Source organism: Morone saxatilis, unplaced genomic scaffold, assembly GCF_004916995.1.
Source record: "Morone saxatilis isolate NCDOM2014 unplaced genomic scaffold, NCSU_SB_2.0 Contig24, whole genome shotgun sequence".
Classification (NCBI taxonomy): Eukaryota; Metazoa; Chordata; class Actinopteri; family Moronidae; genus Morone; species Morone saxatilis.
Window position 1 is genome coordinate 12,809,148 of NW_023339807.1, and position 19,480 is coordinate 12,828,627.

Below are 19,480 nucleotides of genomic sequence, written 5' to 3' on the forward strand. Positions count from 1 at the left end.
ATTTTAACTAAAAAACATTACATTGTTGTGGCACATTAGTGACGCATTGGATATAACTATCTAAAGGTGGCATTAGAAATTAATAAATTGTTAAATTGTTTACAAATTTTCCAAATACATGTCTTTCTTCATTAAATTACACTTTACTACATGTTCAGTGTTTTTGTCTACTAGGTGGTGCTATGACAGATATTCTTCTTATAAAATGACAGGCCAGTTTTATTTACTGTAAACTGTACAACCCCCAGGTTCTAATTCAGGTTCAGGTTTTGGTTTGCATGCAGCTCTGCCTGAACAGTGTTCATCTGTTCAAGCTTTCTATATGACTCAGTTTCTGTTTCCATTGAGGAGAAATCTGATCACCTACTTGACCATTCCGGTAATTTCCCTTGGCCCATTGGACCAATGATATAGCTTTAACATTCACAAAAGGTCTAACAATGCAGTTTACTTTGACTTTATACAAGAGATTAAACAAATCATGTCGAAGATAAGCCTGGGTGTTATACATGTTTTAGTAATGATCAAATAAATAATTGAAATAAATCCATTAACAGTAGGATTTAATCAGGATATCCAATAAAACTGATGAGAAACATACACACAAGGTTCTGTATTTTTCACACAAAGTTACCAATACACCCCCTGTAGTTCAGGTATTATTCACAGCTCTTGGACGTGCTATAACTGTGTAGGACTTGACCTTGAGCACAACACTAGCAACTCCTCTCAGGTCGGGCAGAGAGGCCTCGCTCTCAGGAGGGATGAACTGGAAATCTCTCAACAAGTAGGCAGTGAACAGAAAGAGCTCCATTTTGGCAACAGACTCCCCCAGGCAGAGCCGGGCCCCCCCTCCGAAAGGGATGAGGGCACGGGTGGAGCCTCCTCCTCCTTCCAGAAAGCGCTCTGAAGGAGTGAGAGAGAGAGAGAGAGAGAAAGAGAGAGCAGCTTTTATTTTAGATCTTAGTCAAGTGAAAGGAATGCACTCACCCACCTCACAGTCAGAGGGCAGTACCTGGTTTGAAGCTGTATGGGTCAGTCCAAACTGCTGGATCATGGTGAGCTCCAAACAGATTAGGAATGATGACTGTGTTCTTAGGGATGAAGTGACCTGCAATACTAAACATTTGCCATGATGCAAAGTAAAACGAGTGTTAGCAGGTAATATGTTGTGAAAAACCATGAGTTTACACCCATACAATTGGACTTTGTGAAAACCTGCTCGCTGACAGACTTGATCCCAGCAGAAGGTATATCAATATAGCTTTTTTATACTTTATACATATAACCATATATAGTATTTTCTTACTGATCTGGACCTAAATGCTAATAAAAAAAAATACACAAATGTGGTGCTGTTTAGTTTATGTATTCATTTCTTAAGTTGTTGGTTTGCACAGGCTCTTCATGAGGAGCAACAGTTCAACCTGGGTCCCATGCTAGCTGTTTACTTTGTTTTCCCTTTCAGTCTTGGCATAATTGCCTTTCACATGAATGATTTTTCAAAGCAATTCAATTTATTTCAAGCAATCCTTGCATTACAGCCATGTTGGAGTTGCGAAATGTTTAATAATATTTTAATATAATAGTTTTAATAATATTTCACAACCCATCATACTTCCAGGCTTGGTATTGGACCAAGGACTAAACACTATCACTGACTGAAATATTCTAGAGTACCAACCTGTACCTGTGCCTGCTTAATAATGTCTGATCTTATAGACAAACGATCTCAGTGGTAAGTAATCGCTAATCTCCTTGTTCCCTTTCTTTCATTATCACCGCATATTATCGTTCAGCTGACCTGCTGTCTCTGATGGCCCTGTGTGGCACCGCCAGTGGGGCAACTGGCCTGAGTCTGAGTACCTCATGGATCAAAGAGCACAGGACAGGAAGTCTGTGTCTGTCACTGTACTTGGGGTACCGTCCCTCGAGCACTGTGCACAACTCCTCATACACCTTGGTCTGCACCTGAAGATTAACATGAGAGAGGAGAGAGACATTGAGATAGACTTCAGGGTGTGTAAATACTGTGTGTTATGGAAAATGGTGTGCCCTGCCTCTGGTCTGTGCAATAGGAAGGCCACAGTCCAGTTCAGCCAGGCTGCAGTGGTCTCTGTCCCCCCGATGAGAAGGTCCACAGTGGCCATGTGAACATGAATATCTGTCAGGAGCTGGAGACATTAAGACATGTGATTTCCAATTCCAGCTCTAGTCTTAAATGAAATTAGCTCTATCAATTTCATTATACAAATTTTAGGGAGTTTATTCATCCATTTATTAAAGAAAAAACAAGCTGTTAAAATAAAGAGGTGGTAATATAAAAACACCTACAATTCAAACTAATCCTCCTCCTCTGTATTCACTGTTCTATGTACTTACCCCTCCATCTTCTGTGTTGCGATGTTTGTCAAGGCCCTGGAGAAGGGATCCTGTGATAGCGTCCTCATTTTTTTTGTCTTGTGACTGCACAGATAACAAAGCAACAGCTGATTAAAGTTAACAGAGGCTTTAGTAGATGCCATGTCTCATTTTATCTTAGTATTTGCTTGATTTAACTGAATTTATCTCACAAATGTTATCTAATCATGAAGCCTATAATTCTTTTAATTTATAATCTGAACAATTTAGCATAATTAGACCAGTGACATATTTGACACAAAATTTAAATTCTTTTGGCATTAGTTTTTTTTTTTTTACTAACCTTGTAATTGTTAAGATGTTTACTTATAATTTCATCTCTCCTGGCCACCTCTTTCAGGAGACGGGAAAACACAGGATTGGGTAATTTCTTTGAGAAAACAAATTACATAATTTGTGAAATCCCATTCAGAAGATGCTTTCCTGTGACCTACACTCTAGATAGTGAATATTTACTCACTCTGAGCAGTGGAAAGGAGTCCAGAACAGAAATCCAAGAGGAGCCCCACAGAGCAACAATCTCATTGAGACAGCTGTGCAGCTGCTGCAGCTCCAAAGACCTCTTATCGTACTAGAAAACAGAGACCAGTTATTTTAATACATTCTAGCCCTGAAATACACTCTCCTGCAACAGAAAATCGCATTATGAATGCATTTATGTAATGCAAGCTTCTAAAAATTGCAACCAGGCAACCAAGCATTGGTCTGCCACAACCACAACTGTGAGTGAAAAACAGATTTTGCAATCCATCTCCAATACTCAGAGTTACAAACTGAGCAGTGGGAGGGACAAATACTCACTTCCTTTCCAAAAGCCAAAGTGGTGATGACATTACTGGCTGCCACAGTGAAATCCTCTGAGAGATCTACAGCACTGCCTTCATAGTCCATCAACACCTAAACAGCGAACAAACAATGCTTATGTGACCACTTTGGAAATACCCCAACATTTGGTTTGCTGTCTGAATCTCTGCTATCAGATTACAGGCTATTATGTTGCTTAGATACGGCATTATATTGTCCTCTGGTGTGCAGTTTTTTTCCTCTTGTGTTTTCCGCACCTTTCTCAGATGCAGTGCTTGTCTCTCAATCACATCATGCAATGACTGCTGGCAGCAACGCTGCAAAGCACTGTGAACAAGACGACGGTGCGCCCTCCACTCATCATTGTAGTCCCCCAGAGAGATGGTGCGCCCTCCCCCAGACACAATATCACCTGATATCAGTCAGGAGAGGTCATAAGGAAATACAATAATACAATACTTATGTATGCTATCATTGCAAAAGATGTTTGAGTTATTTACCTGTGTATGAAAGGGGTCTCCCAGCAAAGTCTGACCATTTTTTCACGAGTGCTTCTCTTATGATGTCACTACTATTTAGTACCACCATTGCTGAAAAAACACAACATGGTTGTTGGTGTGGCTAACCTTACTATCTACAAAAAATCTTTCAAAAAGTTGATTTGCTTGTTTTTATGTCAGCATGTGATATAATAAAATTGTGTATGATTACTTGTGTTTCCGCATTTAAGGCGGTAGATGTTTCCATACCGCTGTGCCAGATTGGTGAGGTGAATTGGCAGATGATCGTGTGTCAGCTCCATCATATTACCGATGAGGAAGAGGCTGGGAGGACCTGGGAGGGAAGGAGACGAGGAGCAGGGAAGGAACTGATAGAAATACTGCAGCAGTCTAGATTTGGCTACTGGATGGAAGAAAGACAAAGGTAAAACAGAGATGACAGTCATCAAAATCCATTAGAAGTAATCAAGTTAAGTTGTGTACTAGTTGGCCATGTGTTTAAAAAAATGTCCCATTCATTAATCATTTTTATTTTCATAAAATTACAATACTTGATTGTACAACCAGCATGGTTAAAACACGTACCTGTAGGCTTACTTCCATTGTGGTCTTCCTGTACACATTTGTCTCTCTGACCAGAAGTGCAAATCAGTAACATTAATAGCAGCACAACTAAGAACACAGCTCCAACACTGATCACTGATATTTCTATTGCCATGTCTTCTTGCTGGTGTCCCACTTAAGAGAGCTGGTCAGCACACTGCTTGCCACATTTATAGTCTCCTCATTAGTCTCTAAGCACGTCAGTCAGTTTGTGTTTGTTTGTGTTTTCCCTAAAATCAAGGGCGTCTAAATATCTATTTAGGTCAACATATCGGATAGTAAGATGAATGCAACACATGTAACAAGAGACAGCTTGATAAACATGGCCCGGGACTTGCTGAAGGGCATGATAACACTTTTTCTTTATCTTGTGAGTGTAGGGATGAAAAACTGCTTTCCGTCAGAGGATTTGGGTGTTTTAATTTACAAAGAAAACAACAACACTTCAAACCCACATTAGCCACATTTATTCCAATGGAGTGAGACAGTGCATATTTAATTACAGTAGTAGTGGGTTGGCATACCGTGGTGGTGCACAAGAAGGTACTAGAGTTAAAACAAAACGGTTGAAATGGAAGGGTCAGGTAGAACAGTACAACAATATACAAAAAGTTGAAATAAAACATTTCTCCACTCTTTTGGTATATTTCCAGAAAAACAGATCAGAAAAAAATTCTTGCACATTGAATCAAATGCACTGATAGCTGTCATTTTAGCTATCAAAACCACTGTACATGTAATTTTAGCTTGCGAAGTGACATGCAGCAACTGTGAGATCCACTGTCTTCTGGATTTGTGGAGCCATAATGTAATTCTCTGTCAGATGTAAGGTTTTTAGGTTAGAGAACCCAGGAACACTGATTTAGCCATGAGTGGCAGGAGAGAACCTGGACGGTCTGAACTTCATCTCAGTGAAGGGAATGGAGGCGTCTTTACCTTTCCAGTCTATCCAGACTATTCCCTGTATCACAACAGACACGGAAAAGAAGAAACACATTTTGTTAGTGTGCTGTATCATAGAATATTAAAAAAGTTCATTGATCCAGGTAGAGAGGTAAAATGTACCTGATTATTACTGTTGATGCCAAAAAGACCATTGAGGTTGGTCTTGTAGCAGTTCTTGTACCACCATCCTCCCATGTAGGCCCTGGCACAGTGGATCCCCAGAGGATCAGTGTCCTTGTCTCGGGTTGAGAATGGGCGCCCATTATGATACCTCATAGAGTCACCTGAAAGAGAAATCCAGGGACATTAAGGTATAAATTGTATAATATAGTGTGTGCTGCACCTGTCCAGGAAAATTCTACTTTTATTCAGTTTTCACCTGCAGTTCCAGTGTAGCCAGACACTGTAAGAGCATAGTGCCTCTCCACTGAATCAATGGAGAAGTTGGCGTAGTGGGCGTAAGCGGTTTCATTTCCAGATCTCATATCCACTCTCAAACTCACAGGGCCGACACTGGTCAGGTTGTGAAGAAGCTCATTTCCTAATAGTGGCAGAAATGAAGAATGAACAATTTATTTAAAAATATATTCTGATGCAAATGTGACCATAAGAACTTTTTTCAATTGTACCGAGCCAGAACTCTTCGCTGAGGTTTCCGAAACCAGCGGTGTATTCACTCCAGGTTCTGTAGAAATCCGTCTTTCCATTCATCCTCCTCTGGAACACCTAAAACACACATCAGATTGTTGTAAATTTCTAAATCCATTCGGCAACTTCTTCAGTGCAAAGTTTGGTTCAGATCAGGGCAGTTTGTCTCACCGTCCAGCCACCTCCATCAGTCTCCATGTCACAGTAGACTCTGACCGCCTGTCCCTCTCTACCTTGCGGGAAGATATCCACCTCTCCTGACTGCAGAGCTCCGTTCAGCAGCTCCTGAGAGCACTCAGTAGGGAAAGGGAAGCGCAGTTTGCCTGAGGGATGAAATGACATGATAATGATTATGATAAAGTATTGATAGCAGAGATAAATTAGCAGGAACTGCATTATGTAGATTATAATACCTGTGATGAATTCTGTGGTAATAAGAGATGTGTAGTGTCCATCTCTCTCTCCTTGTACCAACACAATATAGCGTGACATTGACAACAGTCCTGTCAGTTTATACTCTGTGACTGACGAATCCAGGATTACCTCCTAATGTATACACAGAAAAGCACACAAAGCTAATTAGTTAGTTTGGCAATTCTGCAAATGTAGGGGCTGTCTTTGCGTTGTATGTGCAAATGACAAGCGAATATAAGTCACCTTTGCCTCCTCTCCTGCCACCTGGTAGATCAGTCTGTAGCTGTGATAAACAACAGTGGAAGTTTTCCATGCTATCACTGCAGAACGAGCCCCCACCTCACTGGCTTTAACCACTGAAAGAGGCAAAAATGCACAAGCATTTATTTCACACCACACAAACTCTGTAGACGTCAGCAAGTAAAAAAAAGTCTGATCTCCCTTTATTTATTTCGCTCTCTACTCACCATTAGCGGTAGTGAATGTAGTTGAGATGGCCATACTCTGGAGACTGTCCTTCTGGCTCAGGACTTTAACTGTGTACAAGGTGCCTCTCTGCAGGCCCCTCAGCTGGTGTTCCACTGAGTTTCCAGACAGCATCACTGTCACTGTCACATTAGGAGCTGTAGAAAGAAGGAAAATTAATAATATTTAGCTTAGTCATTAGCGCCTTGTCATTAGTCATTAGGTCGATGTTGGCCACACTCACTCTTGGAGGACTCATAGCTGATAATGAAGCGGTCTACTTTTCCCAGACTGGGTGTCCATTGCAGCACAGCTCTGGTATCTGTCACATTGACAACTTGCAGATGTGTTGGAGGGGCAGGCACTGCAGGCAACACACAATCCATATTGTGTTTATTGCTGTTTTCACATTCTAAGATAAAAATATAACATTAAGCTTATCTGACTTTATACCCGTGGTGATAATGGATGTGAGGGCGTCACTCTGGGTTCTGCCTTGTGTAGCAGTTACAGTGACAATGTAGGAGGATCCAGCTGACAACTTGGACAGAATCACATAAGATTGCTGAGAGTCCACGGTCACAAAGCGGTTCTCCCCTAGCAGGATGACAGATCACAAATATTACACTGACTGATATTAAAAGGGGATTTTGACCTGAGATGCAGTATGCAAAGCCTTCGACAGACCTGTGATAATGTTGGTATATGTGACCCTGAAGCCTGTGAATGTGGTCTTTGGTTTGGACCAGGAAACAGTGAAAGAAGACTCTGTTACATTGCTGAAAACCATCTCTGTGGCTGGCTCAGGACCTGGTGACAGAAGACATTTTTTAAATCCTTTTGAATGATCAACACACATCCATACTGTATTCATTGCTCCCAGCAGGGATTTAGCGTAAATAACAAATGTGGAGCAACTTTAATTACCTGTAGTTGCAGTTACTCTGTGAATCTTTGATCTTCTCTCAGCTGCAGCACCATAAATGTGCAGGACATAGCCTGTGTTTGCCCGAAGGTTACTGAACTCCATAGAGCGTACGCTGCCAGGGACTACCATGGAGATCCTCTTGGTTTCAGCTTTGCCTCTAGATGCTACAGCTTTACCAGAGGCGACAGTTGTGTTGGTGCTCTCGCTCTGTACCTGGACTACAGTTGTGTTCTTAGCTGTGGAGGTCTTGTCCCCTTCAAGAGCTTCCTCTTCGAACTCCTCGTGATCGTCTTCGTCACCCTCTGTCCGTGGTTCTCTTCTGATCACGGTGAAGTTCTTGAACATCCCTTGTGGAGCTGACCATGTGACAGTGAAGCTGTAGGAAGAGATGTTTACAACTTTTACAGAACCTAATCCAGACCCTCCCATCCTCTTTGCACTCCCAGAGCCATGGATAGTTGTTTTGTTCTGCAGAACTCGAGCCTCGCCTGACGTTGCTGCAATGGTTGCATTCACTAAATACTGACTCCTTTGTTTCTCTTTTCCAGTCTTTCCAGCTTCAGTGTTTCTGCTGTCAACAGATTGCACATTTGTATTGTCTACTTTGACCTTCTTGATTTGTTTCTGTCCAGATGACTGAGTAACGTTCTTCTCAGCCAGTGTGGACTGCTCAATGGTCTTTCCTGCTCTGGTTTTGTTAGTTCCCATGACCTTTGACAGAACTGTCACAATTTTAGCTGTGCTATTAGATTTATTCACGTTACTTTGGGTCACATTGGTTTGAGGTTCATCTTTTAGTTGGTCAGATTTGGGATATGTTTTACTGGCAATTGTTTCCTTAACAAGTTTGACATCATTTTTTTGGAGGACCTTTTTAGAGGTCATGACTGTTGTTTTGCCTTTTCGGGCCTCTTCTTGCTTTCTTCCCTCATGTTTCAACAGAACTTGAGCAACAGTTGGACGACTGATCTTTTTGCCGGTTGAAGAGTCTTTAACAGTTATTTTCTTAACAGAAGCTTCTTGTTTTGATTCTGTTTTAACAAGACCTGCTTTAGCATTAGTAGCCACTTTGGGTTTAGCGTCAGTCTCTTTGGCTTCGGACCCCTTCTTCTGCTCCTTTTTCTGGAAGAGTGTTTGCTCTATTTTGGTGGTTTTCTCCTGCACATTTTCCTTGTCTTTATTCACCTGCAGGGTCACTGTTTCCACTGTTACCTTGACCTTTCCCTTGGCAGCTTCTGAAATTGCAAAGTAGAGGTTATAATCAAAGTGTGAATGAGATATTAGTCAAAGTCGAAGTAAAAAATATCTTTCTCTCACTTTCTTATATAGTCTCTTATATTACCAGATGCAAATAACAGTGCAGACTCTCACTTACTTTTATTACACTCAGCTCCTTGTGCACACTTACTGCAGTCTGGACCCGTGAATCCCTCTTGGCAGATACATTTCCCCTTCTGACATTCCCCATTGCCACTACAGTCACTTGGACAATTTGCAGAACATGGACCTGGGCAACAAAAAAAATAAATCTACATTATAAAGTCCACATCTCTAATGAACTGTGTCAAATATAATAATCTGGTGAATATGAGAGAATCATACATTTCTCTTTTAGGGAGGACATCTCTCTTTCCAGTCGAGCCACACGTCCTTTCAGTGCAGCCATCTCAGACTCACATCCCCCAGTGCAGCTGCCGGGCAACAAGCTGATCTTGTGCGTCATCACAAGAGGAGCTCCAGGCTTCAGCTTCAGCTCCTGCTCCTTGGTGCTGCTTGAGTCACAGCCATCACTGATGACCACCTTGATTGGCTGCGTTGGGGCAGGCTTTTCTTTGGTGGTGGGAGCTTTGATTACAGTGGTCTGATTATCAGAGGGTGTGACCTTCTCTTTATCAGCTGCAGGACCACCATCTGTAGCGGCCTTTGCTGGTGTTGACAGAGCAGTTTGAACTACTGTGGGGGCAGCCTTGTCTTTGGAGTTCTTTACATCACTGGTGGAGGTAGATTTTGCTGCAACAGTCTGATTGACAGAAGCTGTGGGCTTGTTTTTGGTGGTTTTAGCGCCACTGGCAGGAGCAGACTTTGGGGATGTTGACTGAACATTTTGACCTACAGTGGGGGCAGGCTTGTCTTTGGCAGTCTTCCCATCACTGGTTGAAGGAGATTTCATTGAAATAGTCTGATTGACCGCAGGTTGGAGTTTGTCTTTGGTCGCTTTAGCTGAAGCAGACTTTGTGGAGGCTGACTGAACATTTGGAGCTCCAGTGGGGGCAGGCTTGTCTTTGGTAGACTTCGCTTCACTGGCTGAAGGGGATTTAGCTAAAACAGTTTGATTGACTGAGACTGTGTGCTTGTCTTTGTTGGGGATGGTGCCAGTGACTGTAGTAGTCTTTACTGCTGCTGACGGAGTGGTTTGAATTACTGCTGGGCCAGGCTTGCTTTTGGTGGTTGCTGGAGTGGGTAAAACTGTTTGATTGACTGTGTTTGGCTTTAGGGTTGGGCGAACGGTTTGTTTTGCTAGAGCAGCAGTGGTTTTTGGTTTTGACAGGGTGAAAACGGCATTAGGTTTGGTCATGTCGCTTCCTGTCGAGTTTCTCCTCTCATTGGTCGTGGATTGAAAGGACGGAAATGGGGTGAGAAGGAGGAGAAGTCCTAGAGTAAACAGCATTTTGAGCCAGGATCAGTAGCCAGAGATGGAATTGCCTTTGGTGGATCTGTATGTATGTTATTGTAAAATTATGAACTCCTTCCTCTATATTTCTGTGACCACTTGTAAAGGGGATTATGCCAGGTCTCTCCTGGAAATGAAAAAATGAAAGAGCTGAGTTATGACTGAGCTTAATGCATGAAATTTGATGGCAAATCATTTTAGAACTTTTTTTTAAGAGCTTTGCTGGGCAAACCTGCTCTTTTTCAGCCAGCTTCACATTCACAGAGTTCCCATTCACACGTTGATGCTCGCTTAAAACCTTCTACTGGCTATTAAGAAGCTTCATTTAGAGCAATTTCAGGTTTCATCACTTGCTCAAAAGTGACCTGACAGCAATGGCTAAAGAAAGGGACTGCAGTACTTACTTTTTCCTTTAATTTTGCTGACCTGTGATTCATAGCACAAGTTCTCTAAAAGTTCTATACTGTGATCTGACATTTATAACGATTAACTAAGCAAAATCCGTCACAGGAGATGGAAGCTATAAGAGCATATCAAAACATTTCTGACGTACTTGTGCAAGACATTGGAAACAAAACAGCATCATGAACAAAAATATCACTGAGCTGACATGCTAAAATTCTACAAGCTAAACAAAATCTTAATGAAAAAGGATATTATTAACATATTTTTAGACTGTACATACTGGTAAACTTTTAAAAGTAAAGAAAAACACAAATTGAAGAATTGCAGCAGTGTTCCAATTATCCATAATGGTTAATTCAATGGCTTGCCAAACCAAGTCAAGTCAAAATTGGCTGATTTTGAACAGGAAGGAAGAAGGTGACTTGAGCGGGAAGTCTCTGCTGGAGAGACCATGCAGAGAGGTAACAGAGCGTTACTGTATAGAACTGTGGGACACTGTACGTCTTTCACTATACAGAAGGTTACATAATCTGCTGCACCCACAACTCATAAAACCACTAAAATAAATATGTCAGGCCATGGCTTTAAATCTGTAGAAAATCCAATAAATCATGCAGTGTGTAAACACATTACTTTGCGACACAGCAAGCTGATTTTGTTACATCTGAGTGCATGAATTAATTGACTAATTGGCTGCAGTATTAACTGAATTAGCCCATATTTACTTTTAAAATATGTATATTTTACATATATATCATATATCATACAACTACATTTTTTATAGGATACAAAAATAGTAAATACATTTTAAGACAAATTAAGGTAAATTATAGTAGGTTAGGCCATGCTACATTATGTATGCACACTAAAAAATTACATATCATGTTCACCACTCACTGCAGCTAGTACAGTTTAACTGTTTATGGTCCATTTAGCAGCTAAAACACATATTATATTATACAACAACATGACCTTATCTCACAAATAATATGTGCAGCTATGCACTATAAATGCATTATGATATGAAGGAATATCAACAGACACCAACAACGATATTCATGCAAATTACTGATCATAGTTACTTAGAAAAAAATAAACTTACTAGAATAATGATTCTTTTTTATCTCTTTCTTTGTGTTGCTCCCTCCATCTGAAAAGCTCTTGTAGACTTGCTGGATATGATCTGGAAGGAAAGAGGTGAGAGAAAGGACCACCACTAGAAAGGAGGAGAGTGATAAAGTCCGCTGCTACTTAAGGACCCCCCTCCTCCTTTCTCCACGCCTAGTGGTCCCACTCTCTCAACCACTATGGAAAATATTTGTATTGGACAAAAAAGTGACATTTTTATACAGATGTGCATATCAAATATGATCAACTACTTGTTTGTATTCAGTTTTTTCTGTTATTTTATTTTTCTGTAATGTTTTGTAGTCTTCATTAATTGCCATAAATGCTTAAATGCATAAACCTTTTGTGTGTAATCTAATATCTAATGTGATCAAACTTTTTTTTTTAACATATTGAAACTGCACGTGTGCTCTGAGACTGTATGCAATACATGCTGGGACATTTTTCATGTTCTTACTGTAACACAAAAATAACCTGCATGTCAGCTTTGCATGGCTGATGACAGTTATCCCAGTGTCTGCTGTATGTACCTTGACTTATACCAGACTTTGCTAACACCTAGACACAGCTTCGATTGAATAAAGTCCCGGCCTGAGAATCATGATTCAGCTGGAATACATAGCATAACACTGCAGGTATTCAGTGCTGACTCTGGGGGACAGGAACCTCTCGCTATATGAATTGGCTGTTTGTTGGAAGTAATGAGATGTAACTACGTGGGAGTTATGTAAGTGACCAAATATCCACCAGATTTAAGCAATGCTCTGTGAAGGCTCTGAATCTCTGACCAAATGGCCACCCACCATCCCACCTTTTGTAAACCACATGAAGACAAGTATATCAAAGGTCTAGAGCAAACAGGGCGTATAAGTGACATTTTCCTAATTTTACAGGAGAGCAAAAACAAAAGTCTTTATCAGTGTACCTTTATATACAGATAATGTAAGATACACTTACATCGATTCATTATTTTATTATTTTTGTTGTTCCTGTAAAGTCATACTACAACAGATTGCAAGTCATGGTTAATCTTCATTTATGTTTATCTTAAATTCAGCTGTAATACATCCTCCAGAGCTGTTTAAAAAGTTCCTCTGGTTACAGACAAAAACAGTTATAGGTCACATGTGTCTTGACTCACCTCATGTGTTTAATGTATAGTACTGTAGCTCCATTTTTTAAACTGTGTTGTCGAATCTATACATGATAAAAATAAATTTTTGCCATCGTATTATTTAGTTACTAAGACATTGCAAAAATATTTTTTTGGCACAACAGCTGTGAATCTGTGGTCAAGGCTGAAGAAACGGCTCTCTCATATTCTATTATTGTTACTCACTCTATATATGTTGGTGTGTATGTAAGAACCCACGCAGTAAAAACATATATTTACCGGCAGATATTTTAGTTGCAAATGCTTTTAGCTAACATGTTTTTCTTGGCAAGTACAGCATGTTCTGATACTGAAAGACAACCAACCTATGGTACATGCAGTATTACAATGTAGTACTGAATAAATTGGGAAATAATGTAGTTATTATGGTTATTCCAGGTTTGTGGAAATGGTAAACGAGCAGCTGATGCTGCACAGTGAGCCAGTCAGACTGAACAGTAGATGTAGATGTTAATGCAGGGGACTTGTGTATGAATATTCTCACTCACATAACATAACACCTCTTTACAAGATGAGTAACCTTACATGCACACACACTGATTCCTTTATCATGACATGCAGTCTGTCTTTTCATAACTTTGAATTTGGAATGAAAGAAATAAATTTGTAATTCAGGGGAAAATATGCCAAATCCTGTTGAAATGACCCTTTATTAACACCAGGTGATTGCTCCTTGTCATAGTAGGAAAAACACAAGTGTTACTAGTTACATTAACAATGGCTCAGCTCTTTTCAAGTGTCCCAGTAAGCCTGACGTGTGTCAGGGAGCCAACGTGCACAATAATAGGACCCTGAAACTGAAGCAACTATATGGAATTCAGCCATTATTAATTGGATTATTTACACCTGTGCTTTTCCTACTGTGACATGTCAAAATATCTTCTGTAAAATTATTAACAGACCAAGTCACCTTGATACTAAAAACAAAGAGGAATTGTCAGTGTAGTGTGGATTCCTGAGTGGGTGGTCCCTCTCCATCAGTACCTCCATCTGCTGGCAGCCTCCAGGAGCAGCTCCGCCTTCACTTTTCTCCTTTCTGCACCATAGACCACCCTCAAACCGCTGACCCTGTGTTGGCCTTTGGAAAAATGGCTGGAGACACACCTTTAGCAACTGAAGCTACTGCACACCTAACAAAATACACCTGGTCTTACAAGCACATTTCACAATTCCCCTGCCAGAGCTCACAGTTGATGCTGAAGCATATTTGGTGCATTGGAGGAGGTGAGCATGTACTCATGGAATTATGTGTTTTATAGTAGAAAATCTCTTGTGGAAATCCACAGATCTGACAAAATATGAATCATCATCCACTCATCACCATCAATCTATCTTTTTTGAGAGAATATTTGTGTTTTATTGTGTTGCCCAGCCTGAGCAGCAACTAATCTACTACTACTACTACTACTACTACTACTGTGATTACTTGTGACTGAGTCAAAAGCACTAGTCGACATTGCTTGGTCATGACAAGCCATTGATTACCTTGAGAAGGCTACAGTAAAATGAAGACTTTTTCAACTGTGATGTTGCTGTTGGCTACTGACGGTGCACTCAAGTAATCCCAAGATGAAAATGTGTGATGCTGAAGTCTGCGTATTTGTTTACCCTTTATTGATTCAAATTTAATGAAATGTCTAATGGCACAGGCTGAAACAGTGCAGGCATTTATCTGGCTGTGATTGAAGTGATGGTCAGTACTCCCATGTTGCTTACATTGGACCTGGCCTCAGAGATTAGAATAATATAAGCGCATAAGCCCTTGCTTGTTCCTCGCCTCTCCACCCATGCCCCCCCACTCCTACTCCTGGTGCACTGCTTCTCCCACTGCCCCTTGCTTTCTCCCAGTACCTCTCTCTGCATCACCTACAACTCAACATGTTTTTTTGAAATATAATTGCACTGAGTATCTTCTGCAGCACGTTTCTAGGTGGAGCACATTTGAGAAGAAGACTATTAGCTCTCTAAAACTAATAAGGAACTATTATCCTTATGAGGTGATGACAGATCCAAATCCTGTCACTGTGTACCTCCACTGTCTAACGTGCAGACTGATATGCCATTTCATGTGTATGCACTGTGCTAACCCGAAATCACTCCCCCTCTCCCCTCTTCCTCACCTTGCAGATGTTAAGTAAGGAGGGGGATAACGTTGAGGGGGGTGGCGTTGAGTACAGAGCCCCCTCTCAGATCCTTTACTGCCAGTAAAAGAAAAAAAAAAAAAACGCACAAAAATAAATATATTCAGCAGGGAAGCTAAATCAAACCATTACACTGAATCACACTATTTGGAAATACACGAAAGAGCCAAAGTTTGATTTTGGATGCACTCTTTGTTTTCTCTGCTATGTTTAGTTCGATTTCAAATAATTATCTTAAAATGTATGTGTCAGTGCTCCAAACAGTTATATACATACAAAGACATTTGCCAGACACCATTATCAGGTGTTTTTTTTATTATATACACTGGTTACATTGCAAGGAATAAAGTTTCAAATGACTTTTTATATGCTTTATGCTGTCATGACTAAACAGTAAAAATAAGAGAGCTTTCAACACTGTGAGATGATGACTGTGCATCTCATTGGAAACTACAATAACTGAGCTGCACTAAACTGACAATAAAAGTTAAATGAAACAGATTCCTGTTTCACTGTCTGCAGCCATCAATCTTGTACTCGTCTGTAAATGAAAAAAAACCGTTACAGGCTTGTTTTTGTAAAGTTTTTTTACATTCTTTTTCTGAAGGCATTCTTTCAACCCAGGTGTTCGATTCCAACAAATACTGCATCCTGCAAAAAGAGGGAGAGAGTGAACACAAGGAGAATAAATTAGAGTAAAATTATACTTCTGTTATTGACTATACTTACATTCCATTTGAGTCCGTTGTTGATCCGTCTTTGCCCATGATGAGATACTGTTTTCCCAAGTCCAGCTGTCCTTTACACTGACGTCTCTTAGCAAACACTCGAACAGAATCCTCACCCACAAGGAAATCTCCATCTGACAGATGATTGTGATTGTGTTATATTTATAATAACTCTAAACTATTTAAGGTCAGTGTTAAAATGCCTGCTTAGGCTTGTGGTTAAAGTTTACTTACTTGATCTGAGTACGTCCTTTACATTCATTTTGTACAGCTCAAAGTTGCTCTTCGTAGAAACACTGACAACTTCAACAAGGTATGCTGAAATGAAAACAAAAACATTTATCAACAACCATTAGTCTGAACCTTTATATTACATCACTGTAGTATACTATCACAATATAAAAGAATGGATTCTCTATAGTCAAGTTGTTATTAGATACTTTACACTATAATGTCTTGTGTGCAGTACTGACCGTAATCTACTGTAGGGAAGAAGCAAGCATGTTGTAAAGAGAAGCAAGCATGTTGTAAACGGACACTCTTTGTGATACTTTGAGGTCGTGTTTGGAATGTATCTTGTATTTTATGACAGGGTCCTAAAGAAAAGAGGAACATAATGCAATGTTAGTCATTTACATAAATCTGAATGGCAAAGCTACATTTATTCTCAGGTGTTTGGCAATATGGGTCTTAAGAGTAGTGGCCTACTTTCTGCACATTGGCACACATCCTCTGAACACAGTTTGGAGACCATCTTGCTTCTTTGAGGGGCGGAGTAGAACACAGTGCACTTTATGCCTGCAAGGAAGGAACAAATAGTTCATAAATTCCTGATAAATTGAAAGACATGTCCCCTCTGTCCTGACAAAAACAATGCAGAAAATATCAAATAAAAAGCTTACTTGGTTCATAATAATCATAGAACACAGCTGGAGCAGGCTGGAGAAGGCCAATTGGTACTCTCTGTATAGCATCAAAACTAATGCATTCCTCTCTTTCAAAGAGCTAGGGTGAGAGAGGAAATATTTAGTACTTTTACTACTGTAAGTTAATTTTTTTGTAAAAGTAAATAGATTTCAGTCTTACCTCATTAAAGTAGAGCAGCACTCTTCCATAGGAGGCTTCATAATGGGCAATGTATTGTTCCGGTTGCTGTTTAAGCTACGAGGAGACAAGCATTGAACTTTTTGATAATATAGCAGAAGAAAAGACAGTTCTTAAGACCCTTCCTCTAATTTATTGCTTTGTCAAAAAAGTGTTGATATAATGGAATACAGCTGCAAATTGGGCTGCTGGTTCTGGAAATGTTTTTCTCCAATCTGAATTTCCAGTTTGAATTATTCTTTTTGATTTCCTCATTGTTAGTCAAAATAGAAACACAGAAATCTTTTGCACTGATTCAACTGACAGAGATCCATGTCCATCTAAGCTCCAAATGTCAATAACGTAATTTTGTCAACTGAGAAAATTATCGGGACCAACGTCAGAATTAGCTCCTCAAACTTTGCACTGTGCATGAAAATGATAAAGAGGAGGCAACTAACCTTGTCCAGGTCTGTAGTTAAAGCCTCAAATCCACTCAGAAGGGTGATGTCAGCAATGGCCATTCCTGTGAGCTTTCGGTTCTGGCTATGACTACAGACGGAAAAACAATGAAAAATACAGGCTGGGAAGAACAGGTGATCATGATTTGTAACTGTTTTGTGCAAAACTCGGCTCAGTGAATACTTGAAGGGTTCATTTGCAAAAAACAGATATCTCTGATTTATTTTTCTAAATCATGTTTTTTTTTTGTGCAATCAAGGGGATATCAATCAATTGTTGGTTTACTCATTCTAAAAATGGCTTTTATCTAGCGATGCCCAGATCAGCTCCTAATCATTATAGGCCAATATTCTGTAAAAAATATTCAACTGGGAGATCAAGATTAATGCTTTCTAGTCACAGATCACAACAACCGATTGATGACACAAAAAAATTGGGCTAATTCTCAGATGGCCTGAGCCATTTTCACGTATGAACTGCGGATAACGTCCAGAGAGTCCGGTTCAGTTTTCTGGCTGCCCTTTAACACATGTAGTAGACAACAGATGTCAATATCAGACATGTTTAAAAACTCTGGTTTTGTGATGGAGGCATCCCTTCTTTTATCTGTTTTTTTCAAATGAACTCTTTAAAAAGCAAATGATTTTGAATTGTATTAACTAACCTGACACAGATTCTGTAGGTGACAGTCTTGTCTGAATTTAAGTTGTTATCAAGATCTCTTCTGTTTCTGGTGCGGGCATCAAACCACTCAATCGCTGATCGTGGCACCCGTGTCTCTATATCCTCATTGTTGCCATAGTCATCATAGTATTCATAATTTTCTATGACCTTAGCTAGGGAGACAGAGGTTAATGAAACTGTGTTGCTTTTACCAGCAGTACATGTGTCTGTGATCTGTTATCAGTGAGAAAAGCTCACCAGTGTACTTCACTTTCCCCTCCACTGTGACGCTGATAGACACTTGGTTACAATCATTCTTGGGTTCCAGTAGATGGTAAGCCTTTAAAACCTGCCAAACAGATTAAGGATTTATTGTAAACGATGGCTCTCTTTGATCACATATACAGACATTGATCAGACTTACTTTTAGCTTGACATCGCCTTTTCCTGTCAATTGCACAACAATGTTGTTTCCTTTAAGTTTCTGGAAAAAAAGACAAGAAAAAAAAGCAATCTCAGAATGACGTTAAATATCTACGTGTGTACTAAAGTGTAATGCATATAATGTTCTATGATACCTTAAGGTCTGTTTCCACTCTGTCCTTCTTTTTCTCCAGTTCAAGCTTTACAATATCACTCTTTCCTGGGACTGAGAACTCTGCTATTAAATTTGCTTCAGGACTGACGGACCTCTTTAGCTCATACTCTGCAAGGGCTTCCAATGCCATGATGGTATCCTGCACATGGTAATAAAACATTGATAACAGGATTATACTGTATGATGTGGGACCACACAAGGGATACAGGTGCTTTGTTTTGGGTTCAAACAATTCTCAGTCTAGTGTCTCAATCACCTGGGACGATTTGAAGCCTCTAAAATAGTTTTCTTGGGTGGTTAACCAGCAGGCTGTTTTGTCTGCCCACATGGTATGCCTAAGTTCCACTGCAGTTAGGAGGGCATAGGCTGTCGTCTCTACTGTAATGCCATCTGCCGTCTTCTGATTCTGTGGGCTGGCATTAGTTGTCCAGAGATAACAACCATTCTCAGCTGATAATTAGGAAATAGACAATCATTAAAAATGAAAACAATTTAAAATAATAGCATTGTTGAAGTTAACATATTGACCAAAACAAATATGGTTGCTTTTAGGATTGGGCGATATGTGAATATATAAGATGATATAAATTGGTTATTGGTGAAATGTATGTCAAATTATTTAATCCATTATCAGTTTCTCTATTGATCATACTCAACTGACTATATTGACTATTTTGTGATGTACATGGATAACCCAAT

The 19,480-nt window shown here is 39.9% G+C and overlaps 3 protein-coding genes across 3 annotated transcripts in view; all 3 read right to left on the reverse strand.

The window, feature by feature from the left end:
- Positions 1–4,449, reverse strand: part of LOC118336418 (steroid 21-hydroxylase) — a gene marked incomplete in the record, with an annotated part of 12,124 nt that extends 7,675 nt beyond the window's left edge. The window contains 12 exon segments of the mRNA XM_035673066.1: positions 1–906; positions 1,016–1,119; positions 1,805–1,971; positions 2,061–2,174; positions 2,383–2,466; positions 2,705–2,791; positions 2,882–2,992; positions 3,223–3,318; positions 3,483–3,637; positions 3,726–3,815; positions 3,937–4,128; positions 4,311–4,449. Of these exon segments, the coding sequence (XP_035528959.1) occupies positions 653–906; positions 1,016–1,119; positions 1,805–1,971; positions 2,061–2,174; positions 2,383–2,466; positions 2,705–2,791; positions 2,882–2,992; positions 3,223–3,318; positions 3,483–3,637; positions 3,726–3,815; positions 3,937–4,128; positions 4,311–4,443 (1,587 nt within the window).
- Positions 4,450–4,807: 358 nt separating this feature from the next.
- On the reverse strand, positions 4,808–9,451 carry tnxba (tenascin XBa). Its single transcript, XM_035672153.1, has 14 exons — positions 9,331–9,451; positions 9,104–9,235; positions 7,728–8,963; positions 7,488–7,610; positions 7,254–7,397; positions 7,045–7,164; positions 6,803–6,958; positions 6,579–6,691; positions 6,335–6,467; positions 6,093–6,244; positions 5,903–5,999; positions 5,653–5,814; positions 5,394–5,557; positions 4,808–5,289 (listed from the first exon to the last, which is right to left on the reverse strand). The coding sequence occupies exons 1-14, from the start codon at positions 9,449–9,451 to the stop codon at positions 5,191–5,193; spliced, it is 2,952 nt and encodes a 983-aa protein (XP_035528046.1). The 3' UTR covers positions 4,808–5,190.
- Positions 9,452–15,526: 6,075 nt separating this feature from the next.
- The window catches only part of c4b (complement 4B (Chido blood group)), a 22,693-nt gene continuing 18,739 nt past the window's right edge, over positions 15,527–19,480 (reverse strand). Inside the window, 12 exon segments of the mRNA XM_035672834.1 lie at positions 15,527–15,898; positions 15,977–16,109; positions 16,210–16,293; positions 16,449–16,571; positions 16,684–16,773; positions 16,878–16,980; positions 17,062–17,136; positions 17,520–17,610; positions 18,185–18,356; positions 18,442–18,532; positions 18,608–18,667; positions 18,762–18,920. Of these exon segments, the coding sequence (XP_035528727.1) occupies positions 15,757–15,898; positions 15,977–16,109; positions 16,210–16,293; positions 16,449–16,571; positions 16,684–16,773; positions 16,878–16,980; positions 17,062–17,136; positions 17,520–17,610; positions 18,185–18,356; positions 18,442–18,532; positions 18,608–18,667; positions 18,762–18,920 (1,323 nt within the window). The 3' untranslated portion in view covers positions 15,527–15,756.

Coding starts and splice junctions, on each gene's coding strand:
- tnxba (XM_035672153.1), bottom strand. CDS start 9,451: ATGACGCACAAGATCAGCTTGTTGCCCGGCAGCTGCACTGGGGGATGT. Junction 7,165..7,253: donor CACATCCATTATCACCACGG/GTATAAAGTCAG, acceptor TGTTGCCTGCAG/TGCCTGCCCCTCCAACACAT. Junction 6,245..6,334: donor TACCACAGAATTCATCACAG/GTATTATAATCT, acceptor TTCATCCCTCAG/GCAAACTGCGCTTCCCTTTC.